This window comes from Melanaphis sacchari, unplaced genomic scaffold (genome assembly GCF_002803265.2).
Source record: "Melanaphis sacchari strain LSU unplaced genomic scaffold, SCAv2.0 Contig393_pilon_pilon, whole genome shotgun sequence".
Lineage (NCBI taxonomy): Eukaryota > Metazoa > Arthropoda > Insecta > Hemiptera > Aphididae > Melanaphis > Melanaphis sacchari.
In genome coordinates this window covers 309,102-322,714 of record NW_020271249.1, presented here as the reverse complement: position 1 = coordinate 322,714, position 13,613 = coordinate 309,102, and the positions used below count along the sequence as shown (strand labels likewise).

The 13,613-nt window shown below is 34.9% G+C and overlaps 1 protein-coding gene across 1 annotated transcript in view; it reads right to left on the bottom strand.

The window, feature by feature from the left end:
• Positions 1–1,133: 1,133 nt before the first annotated feature.
• The window catches only part of LOC112597174 (death-associated protein kinase related-like), a 53,385-nt gene continuing 40,905 nt past the window's right edge, over positions 1,134–13,613 (bottom strand). Inside the window, 9 exon segments of the mRNA XM_025343112.1 lie at positions 1,134–1,371; positions 1,373–1,634; positions 1,637–1,666; positions 1,669–1,765; positions 1,767–2,310; positions 3,642–3,821; positions 3,935–4,110; positions 8,593–8,731; positions 10,035–10,247. Coding sequence (XP_025198897.1) covers positions 1,134–1,371; positions 1,373–1,634; positions 1,637–1,666; positions 1,669–1,765; positions 1,767–2,310; positions 3,642–3,821; positions 3,935–4,110; positions 8,593–8,731; positions 10,035–10,247 — 1,879 coding nt within the window.

Here is a 13,613-nt window from a genome sequence, read left to right as displayed (position 1 = left end):
CAAAACGAAGTCTGGTGTATGAGAATGATACGGATAATATGTTTATATGTTAATTTAAATTACTTGAATTTGCTGATCCGATGTACAAATATAAAAATAAAATAAACAAAACAAAATTATATAATAAATTAATGTTTGTTCTAAGATAAACTATTTATTTTTAAAATAATAAATTTGGTTTATGCAGCCTATAATTTGTTTATTTTCACATAATAATCATTATTGTCTATTTGGATCTTTATAAATATTATTACATACGTGGTTACTATTACCATTATTGTTATTATACTATTAAATATATATAAATGATATAGTATATTTCTATAGTGTATAGATATATATTGCTTATAAAGAGTGCAGTTAATGATTTGGAAAAATTATTGAGGAAAACATTGAATTTTGCAGATAGTTTTCAAAAATCAGTTCATATTGGTAAAATGGTTAATGTTGATGCAATGAATCAAAATTTGAATTGAAAAATACACTTTAAAATTGTTATTATTACTAAATATGGGGTTTAAAGAGATACGGCGATAGTGAAGAGGACTAGTAATATGGGAAGAACAATGTTCTTGATAGGGGGAGAGGGGAGTGGAACAGACGAATATCGCATAGCAGTGCACTATTTCATCTCAAGTACAACGGTATTACGTTCAATATGTCGTTTTTAAGCAACATGCGTATTTCTGAATAGTTAATTTCGGGCAGCGAAACGCGACACACTATCGGATTTCGAGCACGACGGGGACGAGAGACGAAACGAGGACTCGCGCCGCCGCCCGTCGGGACGAAGCAAAGAGGTTGATGGCGGTGGCGGCGGCGAAAAGTAATACCAGTAATGATATTGCGGGGCCACGGCAGTACAACGCCGATGGGCTTGCCACACACACACACACGGCAACAAGGTCGTTGCTGCGGACTGATGATGGCGGCGGTGGCGGGGCCGTCAGAACAGGTCCACGACAGCGGCACACGATCGTCCAGCAGCGATCGCGGCGGCGGGCCGGCGCATGCACCTGCAGTTTCGTGACCGCGACGGACCACTTTCACTTGAGTCACCGTACCGGCGCGTGGCCATGCCGTTGGCCTGATCTGCGTATCACACCACGTTGCTGGGCGTTTCGCTGGGTGCATCAGTTCCAGGCCCACGCACCACTGGTCCTGCGTTGTCTCGGAAGCGGCTGCGCCGCCGGCCCGAAGTCGTCGAACACCCGAGGCCGGCGGGGTTTCGGCCGGATGTCGTCGCAACGGTTATGAACTGCGACATGGCTCAGCGATAAGTGCCGCTGCACTCTTCGGCTGGCTCTTCTGCGATCGCCGCCGGTGCGTTCCGTGACGTTAAAGCACGACGCGGATATTTCACCAGCCTGGTCTGCCGCACAGGTCGGCGGATGTCGACCACACCACGACGGAGGAGGATATATAAGAGAGGAGACGACACGACCATCTATCGAAGCGATGGTCCAGCGAGCCCTGGCGATATGATGGAACCGGTCGCCGTCGAATCGATGCAAGGAGAACTCTGCCGACGGTGTCGGTGCTGCTGCAGTCGCCCACGGACGAAGTGTCAGCGCTGCTGGCCGCCCTGGCGCGTCGACGACGTGATTTTGCCCGCGCTTGGTGGTGGTATTCCGGTGGTGGAGCGACGACGACGGCGACGGCGGCGCGACGGTTCGTCCACCGCCGTTCTGCGGAACGTGAACGGCACCGCCACGCGGCTGCTGGACGCGCCAGTCCTCCACGGCATCGTCTGCGGCGTGCCGCTGGGCTCGGCTCAGCGTCCGGCCCGGCGGGGCGGCCGCGGCCTGCGGTGGCGGCGGACTCGGTTCGCCGACCATCCGTTGGCAGCTGTCGGCCAGTTCGCGGTCTAGCCGCCGGACCAGCGACTCCATGTTGTCCTTGAACGACTTGCGCCGAGAAGCGCTCATCGCCGGCGGCGCGGGCGAGTTGTCGCAGCTCTTCGACTGCAGGGCGGCAAACTTTTTCTGTTGCTGTTGGTATAGGTGGTGTGGTATTTGTTGGTGTTGCTGGTGGTTTTGTTGGTGTTGCTGGTGGTTCTGTTGGTGTTGCTGGTGTTTGACAGCTGTCGTCACGGGGGTGGCGGTTCCGGCAGTGACGCGGTCCACGACGTCCGACAGGGTGTTGGTCACCACCGCACAGATGGACGAATCGGAAGCGTTGCTGCTGCTGCTACCGCCGCTGTCCTGTCCGTTGAATATTCTCGAGGGCGTAGTGCACGCCGTCGACGTCATCGTTTGTGTTCTATGAAACCAACAGTGTTCCAAGCAGTCCTTGGCAGTGAGGCGATCCCTGCGAATCATAACGGTATTATAAATTAGGCGGTTGTTACATGCCACGATTTGGATTGTTCAACGGGTTTATGATCCGTCGGGGTGCTCGAAAATTAGCCGTACGGTTTGTTTCGAAACTTTGCTACATTTACCTACTGTGCACGGAGGACTTGTTTAGATAATATACGGTATACACGCGATAGGAAATCGACGTTGTTATACACTACAGATTATTTGAAGAAAAATAAAATACAGCTGACGCAGTTCGAAAAACGACACGATATCATTTAACGATTTTTAAAACCAAGTGTTGTGTATTAATTATATATAATTCCAATAATATAACAAGAATTGATATACACATTATTATGACAGATATCAAATTTAATTTTTTACGATTTAATTTAAGAAACCGAGTAATAACTATTTAAAATATTAATTTACTTTTGTGAAAAATAAAATAAAATATAATAATATAATAATATGTGTGTTTGATTTTTGAGATGCTATAACATATTATTACATTTAATAATGTAAAATAAGAACAAAATTAGAATGTAGTAATATTTATTTATTTTTAGAAAAAAACCAATTAAGATGTCATTTCTAAAGCCAATTTTGACAATTCCACATAAAAACAAAAGTAATAATTCGTGTATGTCATGTCAGGTCGATTTTAGGTATTGAAAGAAAATCTCGTCCAAACAAATCGATAACTGCACTGTTTCCTTAACGTATTATTTTATTCCAATTAGATGCTTTTTTAATTGGTCAATTAACTACTCGAATAATGTTGCAATTGGGTTAAAACAGCTTTTACATAGAATATAATCTATACAAAACAAAGTGTATCTACTCAAAATTGTATTTAAAAAAATAAAAAATTTCGATTAAAACATTGCACGTATTGATAGTTACATAACCTCTCAGTGTAAATTATATATATATATATATATATATATATATATATATTAACCGAATACTAATAATTACGCATCTATATGCTTCAAATATTATATTAGGTCGAGTGTATAATATCATCGAAACGATGAACGCGTAAACGCGTATCCGTGTGTGTGTTATGGAAGAGTTCATCCTTGTGGGTTAATAATGTTAATCTATAATAATATTATGGGCGTATTAAAGTATATATATATATATATATATACCTACGGGAGACGACCAAAATATTTTTTTCTCCTCGAATCGATGATATTATTGCTTAGGGTATACACCGTATGTTATTATCTATTTTTTTTTTTTTACTTTCTAGGCACATCATCGTGTCGATTAATAATTATATTGACCACAACACATTTATATTTTATAAACGTATCTCAGACAACTCACCTGGGGTTTTTCACCATCAGCTTCTTCATGAGATCAATAGCATCCTCAGATATATCCTGAAATAGATCTTCAGGAAAATCGAGTTTGCATTGTGATATGTTGCAGAACGTTTCCTGTTTGGTGTCACCGCCGAACGGCGAACACCCGGTCAACAGTACGTACAGTAGGACTCCAATGGACCTGCGATGAAAATCAATACATTATAGCGGATAATCGATGAAGTATAACGTTTTTATATTTTTGCGTAGTGGCTTCTAAATATAGTAATAAATGCCATCACTTGTGTTCCTTACCACATGTCAGTTTGCACGTCGATTGGTTCGTAGTTTAACACTTCGGGGGCCACGTAGTCGGGCGTGCCGAGTATTTCTCGCACGTCGGCCCCTTCGCTCAGGTACCTGGATATACCAAAGTCACATAGTTTTACATCACAGTTCGGGAAGTCGGCAGTCAATACAAGATTTTGTGGCTGCAACACATAATTACAATCAAGATTATTACATTATATTTTTATATTTAATTATAACGATTTAAAGTCATAAATAATTACATTAATTTTGTAAAAAAAATAATACATAACTAAAATGATCTGAGTAAGGTACGTATCTACTTAAAAAACAGATAAACGTAAGGGATGGTTACAACAGCTGATAAATACAATTTCTCAACTCTGCTTCTCAGCTAAACTTTTATCACTAATAAACGTAAAATTTTAAACATTTTCCAATTTCTAGAGTGGAGGGCCGCATATATTTTTATGCTCCAATGATTGTATAAAATTTATACTTGTAAACCATTACACACAGTCAAATTTGACCACTCACTGTTTTAAGAGAAAAATATGTCAAGATGTATTGAATAATTAACGGTCAACTAACATTTTATAAATTATTTGCAAAACAAAAAAATTAAAAATAATTACAAAAAAAAAAAAAATTTAACGTTGGGTTTTATTACTGGATAGCTTTTTTGTGTATATATTATCATTGTTATATATTATTTTAATTTTATGATTTGTTTATTATGCCTTAGCAGCATAGATTTTCAACATTCTTTTAATATTTGTATAAACATAAAAAAAATATATGACGTTTGATGGTTATTTCTATGAATTATATCCAGCAAAATCCGTAAAATACGATATTTAAATAAATGATTAAATTGTTTACAGCAAACATTGTATACTATTTAGAAGTATTACTGTAAACATCATCGTCGTGCGTACAATGGCAGACATACGCGATCGTATGGCAGAAACCACATTGTGAAATATCGATGACGATTAAATTAAAAATTATATAATCCACGTGCATGCGATTTCTACGATGCGAATTGTTAAACAATCGAAATTTACGCGTATGATCGCTACGTTTAAAATAGATTCGTATATTAGGAGAAAAAATGGCAAATTTATCGGGTGTGAGAAAAAAAAATGAACTGTCGACACGGTTATCATCCGAAGATGAACGCCGTTCAATTTATCTTGTCGAAAATGCTACTCCTACGGGCTACGTTAGCGACGGTCGTTGTTTCGTTATAACTTATTATTATTATATTCTAGCGGTGACGTAGTTATATTGATTCCCGTAATATATTTTCGATGTATTATTATGTCGAATACTTAACACACGCCGAGAGAAACAAATCGAACGAGTTTTTACCAATTTATTTTTGAAGCAATTTACTGTATGCGCGATACAAGTACATGATGAGCGTAAAGTATCTTTATTTTCGTTTCTTGCGTGAGTGTCACAACTAGGTACCTACATCGCGTTTTGAAACGCATTATGCACAGACACACAGTCATCTACCGACGCCATCTTTACTCGCGTGTACTTACCCGACCGAACGAGAAAATTGACGATGAGAGCTTATACCGTAAAGATAATAATACAACATTGATAATAATTCTGCGGATGAAAAATTGCGAATATCAATATAATTACGGCATCACGAATTTAGTTGCAGAGTGTTATAGGTGTCAGTTTTTTTTATTGCATAAGAATACTAAAGTAAGATATATTGTTATATTGTAGTGATGGCGAGTTGTTTTTGATGATAATTTTTAAAAAAGAAATAAAGCGAAATTCGGCATATATTTTTTACACTATTTAATATACTGTTATGTTATAATAATTATTATTTAACAGCAGACGTCCAAGACAAAAATAATAGCAGACATAATGTATTGAAAAACTATGACTATATAACAGCTGATCTGATTTGTAATAATTAAAAACTAACGATAATAATCAAAATGTTGTCATTGTCTATTGTTAGACAATTTTATAAAGCTATTGTCCATAGCCGACATAGCCTGAAAGTAGTACCATCGTAGTGCTACTATACTGGGAATTTATTTTATCAGTAAATTAATATATTAAAAAGTGTTTTTGAAAATAATAATTTTTTTTATACAGATTTAGTTAAAAGTTTCTATAAGATATAGTTTTTTAAAAATTTGTAATTTATACAATTTTTTCACCGTTAACGTGAAAAAAGCATACGTTTTCTAATTTATTTACTGACGCAGAATAGTTTTTAAAATTTTGATAGTTACATTAACATAAGTATTTAAAGTTATAAAGAAGTGGAGAATTTACACCACAAAAACAAAATAAACGCTGTTTCAATGCAAATATAGAACATGTTTATAAAATACACATTATAAAGCTTTATCCGATATGTGTTTGAACTATTCAAGTCGTGATTTGAGCGTGTTGAAATCCGAAACGTCAAGATTTCCACGTGCTATGATATCTGGATTTATACTTGAACACTTACAGCGTTTAGAAATGGTCTAACAACATCTGGGAAAGTTTATATGTAAGGATGGAGACGCAGTTATCCAGACTATATAATATTATATTGTTGTATTATACAAGTGACACTACTGAAGTTTTTTAGCTATCCAATCCGAATTCCAGACACACTGCGCAAACTTGTCGTCGATGGTCGAGTTATTGTTTTAATTGCTTTCTCGAACAAAAAAAGCCATCGGAGCGTGAATATTAAAACATGAGAACCAGGATGCGTCATTAATGGGCAGTACTTCCATCGTCTCGCATATATATATTCTAACCCCGACAACAATGCCTATAATATACCAATCGTTCCCTGCACATTAAATTATTATATTAACATAGCTGCGTTGCAGGATCGAGCTCATATCCTGCCACAGTTCTCACCGGTGTTTTAGGTTTATAATATGTATACAGGTATAGGGAAGAAATGGGAAGAAATACAACGCTCCGGTTTTCAAATGATTTTTTTTTTCCACCAAAATATGTCCTTGTACACATCATATACATTTTAATACAAGAACAGATGACTGTAATAAACTATAAAATTAATTGGGATTTAATTTTTTCCGTAACTATATAAATCAAAACTAATTTGTTCACGCTGTTTATTTTTTTGGCCGTTCCAAAAAATCATCAGTCTTATTTGAATCAAATAAAAATTAATATATATTTCGTAAATACATTCATCACGTTTATTGAGTTAAAACACGAAAAAATTATCTATTATCTGCGAAGATATAGTAAAAGATTTTTTATTTTTATGCGCAACTATAATGATAATGTATTCATGTTATAATGATGTTATACGGGTGGAATTAATTTACAACGGCATAGGTCTCTTTGCGTGCGGTTAATATTAACAAAATAAATAACGGGAGACTAACGCAACTTGACAACGGAAACGTCGATCTAACCAGCTGCACTGTGGACGTTAAACTATAAAAAAGGAGGAAAACTGTATACTATGCGTATAATAACTGAAAGAAAATATAACTAAAAAATGAGTGCATTATTTTATTACGCTATTACGTATATAATATATTAATTAGTATGGTATTTAAACAATTAAAATAACATAAAAGTTGATACCTATTTAATCGGCCGATAGAAGATTATTTAGAAGTTCAAAAGTTTTTGTCAGTCAGATACACGTTAATTAGAGCATAATGGTCTTGGGAATATAAACGTCTGTAATTAATGGCTATTAAAATTATGAGTATTCTCTCGATATAAATTTCCCAGGAAATACTAATTGATTTGTTGTGTTCGTTTGAAAAGCATTAGAAACGAATAGTTTCCCATACGAATCACCCGTTAATATAATAATTACATAAAATAAAAAGTAAAGTAGCGTAAAATATAATAAGAATTAAAAGACTTCTACACACATTCTTTGTATTTCTTTTTAATACGTATATTATATATAGATTATATAATGATCAATATATGCATTGAGTATCGTTTTTATTCAATACTATGATGTAGCTGCAGTTATTTGTGCGCGTGAGATAATTCGACATCGTGTTCAAATAATGCTCAGTGTTTTACCCGTTTCCGGTAATAGTAATATTTTCAGTCGAAAATCGAGTTTTATACTTATAAATATATATTATTTAAAACACCGTATTGTCTCTGGCTGTGAGGTTTATGGATGTCATTTTTACACATACATACACACACACACACATACAATTATACAATACGCATTTCAACATCCTCATTCATCACCAGTCCCACATATATATTGTAATAAGAATATTACAATATATACAAACAAAAGAGAAGGGGAATATTATTTATCAGCTGACAAGACGTCCGGTGGCGGTGTAGTTGTAGGGAGAGAAGAAGAGAGATGTGCACTAGAGTTTTACAACTGTTCCGTCCCGCTCTAAGTCTAACGGATCCTGTGGTTTAACGATTTTATTATAGTGAAATAAAAATAAAAAAAAACAAGCCAACACGCATAAGCAACCTATACACAGTAAACCTATATACAATATATTTAAATAATAATGATTTTACTAGCTATTATGTTACAAGAGATTATAATGTATATATAAAGAATGGCAATGATGGATGCATGTACTTAACGTTTCAAGAAAATACTATCGTCGTCTTATTATTATATTTTTTATCATCGACTTTACCTTGATGTCTAGATGCGCAACGTTTATGGTATGCAAGTAGTGCAACCCGTCAAGTATCTGTCGCATGAGCCGAGCTACCTCTGGTTCAGACGGTACTTCGTCCCTGTCTAAGACCATTTGTAGCTCACCACCAGGTGCTCTGAAAAACAAACAAAAAAAAAATGGTTAATAACACGTATATGGTAAATAATAATACCAGTTAAAAAATCTAAAACAAGTATTTCGTCCTAAGCAAAATCGTTAAATCGTAAATTACGTTCTTAATATTTCTTAAAATTCATAATATAATATGTTCCTTGATATTTTTGAAAAATAATGTTATCTATAATAGAAGGTTTTATAATATAACCTCTACTTCATAAAAATGTTCTCATTGTAAACATTGTACATTAAATTAATATACATACATATTTTAAAACGAATTTATAATAAGTGGTTTTGTTTAGACTATATTGGACTAATATATCATATTTTCACTAGAAATCTCGTTAAACAATTTTAACCATTATTCACACACTAAGCTACACTATAATAAATACACCCAGTTTTCAGATGTAGACCAACCTTTTTAAACCTATTTTTCAAAAATATAAAATCTACATAATATATGCTGTGGGTATGCGCATATAAAATATACAACATAAAATAGACAATAAGTGCAGTTAAAAAGTAGATCAACGCATTTGTTGTGAAAAAAAATCGTACGTATTGTATCGTTTGTTTTCTCTAAAGAATTTAAAAAAAATATATTAACTAAAATAACAATTATTTTGTATCATTATTATAATGGTGAATAGTGTTGTGACTTTTATTTTTATAGCAATACTGCGGTGCGGAACAGGCAATATGTATTTGAAAATGATGATCATATATTTAATAATCAATATATATATATATATATAAATGAGGTGATAATATAACGTAAAGGACAAATAATAATACCATGATATTACGTTGACCTGAAGTCGACATAAAAAGTACAACAATAATAGTACGAAAAATGATGTGCTCGAGACTGAATCAAAAAATACAACAGACACGTGTATAGGTACCAACTACTAATTATGTATGTATAATATAATAAACTGAAATGAAATATTCGAACATTTTTAATAGATTAGCTATAATTCGATTTCTTATATCAATAAAAATATTGACATACGGTGGCAAACATAAGAATTTAAGTTCAAAAGACCTAAGTTTAATTTTAGTTTTTTACCAATATAATCTTTTAAGATTTATACAAATAAACCTATTCAAAATTAAGAATATTTAATATGCAGAAATTCTCTACTTTAGATTTAAATTTTGAATATAGAACGTTGTTTTTTGAAATCCCGTAAATTAGAATGAAGCCAATCTTAGTAACGAGTGAGAGATTACACTACGGTTTATTAAATAAATGGTCAGTAGTATTATTATATATTAGCGTGAGTACTTACAGTTCTAGTAGCAATATCATTTCCGTGCTGGTTTCGAACACTTTGTACAGGTTGACGATGCGGCTGTTGTATGTGCATGCTTCCAACACGGCCACCTCGTGTAGAATTTCGGGTCGTAGGTCGGCGTTCCGCCGGCGTTTCCGCAGAAACTTGGCTGCATATTGTTTGCCGGTCTGTTTGTCTCGACACCTCCGGACCGTCGCATATTTACCCCTGAGGTACAAAAAAAAAAAAACCAAGAACGTTAGTTTATACAGTATAAATAATATATTATTTTACATAGGTATACACATAATACTTGACTACGGTGTATATATAAAATATTACTGCAATTAACTAGGTATTATGATAACATGATAATAATACGAATAATCGCTCTCTAAACGATTAATCAAAAACTTTAAATCGACAAAATGCTGAGCAAACCAATTATATTATATAGGTACTTAAAGTTTTAGGTAATTGCGTATTTCGTCAGCAGTGAAGAACACAGGTGATAACCTACAGCAGTTTGATTATAATAATACATAATGTTGTTATACTCGATTCGTATAATAGTTATTTTAAAAATATATACCGAATGCTCACGCCCCAAAAATTATCGGGCGCCCGCGACCGGACGTCGATTTCGTTATTATTGCTTAACTTTGAAATAATATAAACTGTAATATAGTATACAGGTATGATAGCGGGTGATTTGCACAAGTCACAGCGACAACGCAATTCGGACGATATATATATATATAATATAGTTGCGACGACAGGAAGTTTTCGCACGGAGCATAATGAGGGGCCACGGCTATATATATAATAATATAAAATAATGTGGCACACACACCTTTTTAAAACAATGACGATTGCTGGAGAAAACACGCGCGAATTTAAATTGGACGTCTCGATTGCAAACCTCGGACGCGCCTAGCCCAGTCGCTCGGCATTATTTATACCACCTACACTTCGCAAACGTATACACAATAATATTATGATATTTATTATAGATATTACGAATCGTACAACATTCGACAATTTTCCCAGTGATTTAGTCATCCAATTGCGTATAAGTAGTATACACGTCCCTATTTATAGATCTCTTCGGAGACCTTATTTTACGCCGTTAATTAGGCACATATATTGCTGTAGATACGACGTCGCAATGATTCAAAATGGAAAAACTTACAAAGAAACGCCACTCACGCGCGAGTCAATCCGATTTCCACGGACGTGCGTATACTACCAGTTATATGTACATCATTTATACCTAATGTTTTGTCGCCATCCTACACGTCTCAAGTCTTTCGAAACTCACATACATCGCTCGTAATAGACGATGGTGGTTTGTGCGCAACAGGACCATATAATAACAATAAAATAAAAAGTAAATAAATCGAAATTTGCGAAATTTCTTGCGACGAGTACGACAAAACGACCGCGGCGGCATTGTGACACGTATTGCCGTGCCGATGGCGCCAATCAAGGACGCTTTACGAACATCCTACTATACTTATATACACATAAACATACACATATATATGTATACGCGTATGATACAAAGTAATGTAAGATATATAGGAACAGGATATGAGTACACACAACGATGATAAAAGTTGGCCACTTCCGTCAAACACACACAAGCATACATATACGCGCGCGAGAACACACATACACACACTTGCCGCTTTTGGAAAATTGCCAGGCAAAAAATTTATATCGAAACGTAATAATAAAAATATATCAGCATGTGAAACGTAGAATAGTTTTAAAATTGGGCATAATACTAGACAATAATGCACAATCCACAGCGGTCTATAATTAGGTTAATGGAGGAAGAGTTTCGCCGAAATTGTAGATAGGTATTTTGGCTCAAATGTAGAATAAGTCATGTATGGGATTTTTGATCAATTTAAATTTTATTCTAACCTACGATTAAGTAATCGATGTTAATTTAACGTAGTATTTATGCTTTTTTGTAGTTATACAATTTTGGGATATTGATTAATTGAAACAAAAAATAATTCTTCTGCGTAGAAATTATTTATGCTACTGACCGTTCAGTCTCTTCCCCAGAATCTAAATCTTAGATATTACTATACAAGTATCTATACGCTGTGGTCGTTGTAAGATTATCCGAGAAGATCCTCGCAGTAAATACATCATAATAATAGTATATACAACGACGCTGTGATGACTGCCATCGCTTGTCCAGCATTATTTTGCCATCACAAATCGTGATTTTTTATTTTTTCCGCACGACATTGAAACGGTATATTGACGAACAGATACTTAGTAAAATTCCTATTGCCAATATGTATAGGAGGTACGTGTCATCATAATATATACATACCTACAGTACGGCGGCATATACGAATACACGTTATTGTCAGCGATATAAAGTTGAAATATGGACTTTTTCACACGTCGGAGTATAGGTAGATACTAACTACTCGTCGTCGTTTCGTCACGCGTTAACCCCGTTTTACCAGCGGAACGAAGTCTTCTATATATATATATGTATAGTCATAGTCTATCATTTTACCTCAGACACAAACACGGCACATGGAAAACGAGTATAATACATTAGGTGTAAGTATATAATGTATGGGTTTATTTTATAATAATAATATGGAATCACTTATTCGCACTGCAGATACGATTGGACAACGACCCAGCGATGTTAAACACATAGGATCGACGAGACGATGGGAAATCTCGTCGCGATTTATAGTCTTCGCGGTGTTGGTACAAACGCACTTGAAAGTCGTAAAACGATCGATGCGACAAATTTATTTTTCACCTCGTCGCATGTCAAGGTTGAATTTGTCGTTAAGTACACCGCCGTCAAATAGACGTATACTGGTGTGCTTGCCATTATTTTATTTATATTAAATATCATATATTTAATAGGCAAACGACGCTGATAACTGCAAATACAAGCAAAAAGGCGTATTAGAGAAACTAAACAACATCAAGTATTTTATGACTCAGGTTTAGAAAAATCCTTCTCATTTATTAACATAGGATAGGCGTACATCGTTGCACCTATACACAGGGTATTAAAATTAATGAAACTTTTGTGTGCATGTTTAAATAATACCCGTTTACTATGCTGAGTGGTGTGTCTGCAGTTGTTACATTGTTTTATTAAACGAGTATACTGTGGAATTTCGATAAGTCAAAAACCTTAATAAGTAAAATAAATTTCGTTCCCTTGTGAAAACCTCAATTACTCGAAAAAAAAAAAACTATAGATAAGTATCGAACATTCCGCGTTTTGAATAAAGACGATTAATTATTGTTGGTTTTACTGTTACATTCACTGCAGTATCATTATATCATCTAGTAATATTTATCAGTATCAGCGTTTCAATTCTAAAAGTAAAATAAATAAAAATTCGCAAAATCATAAGGCCACAAAAAATTAAAAGCCAGTAACGGTTGATTTGAAAATTTAAAAAAAAATGACACGAAGAATCATATGAGTTAGTACCTCAGGTTTCAGTAAAACAAGCAAAAGCTACTCTCACATTGCTTAGAACATTTACTGAACATTCTAATCATGTGAACGATAAACCTATATCCTGA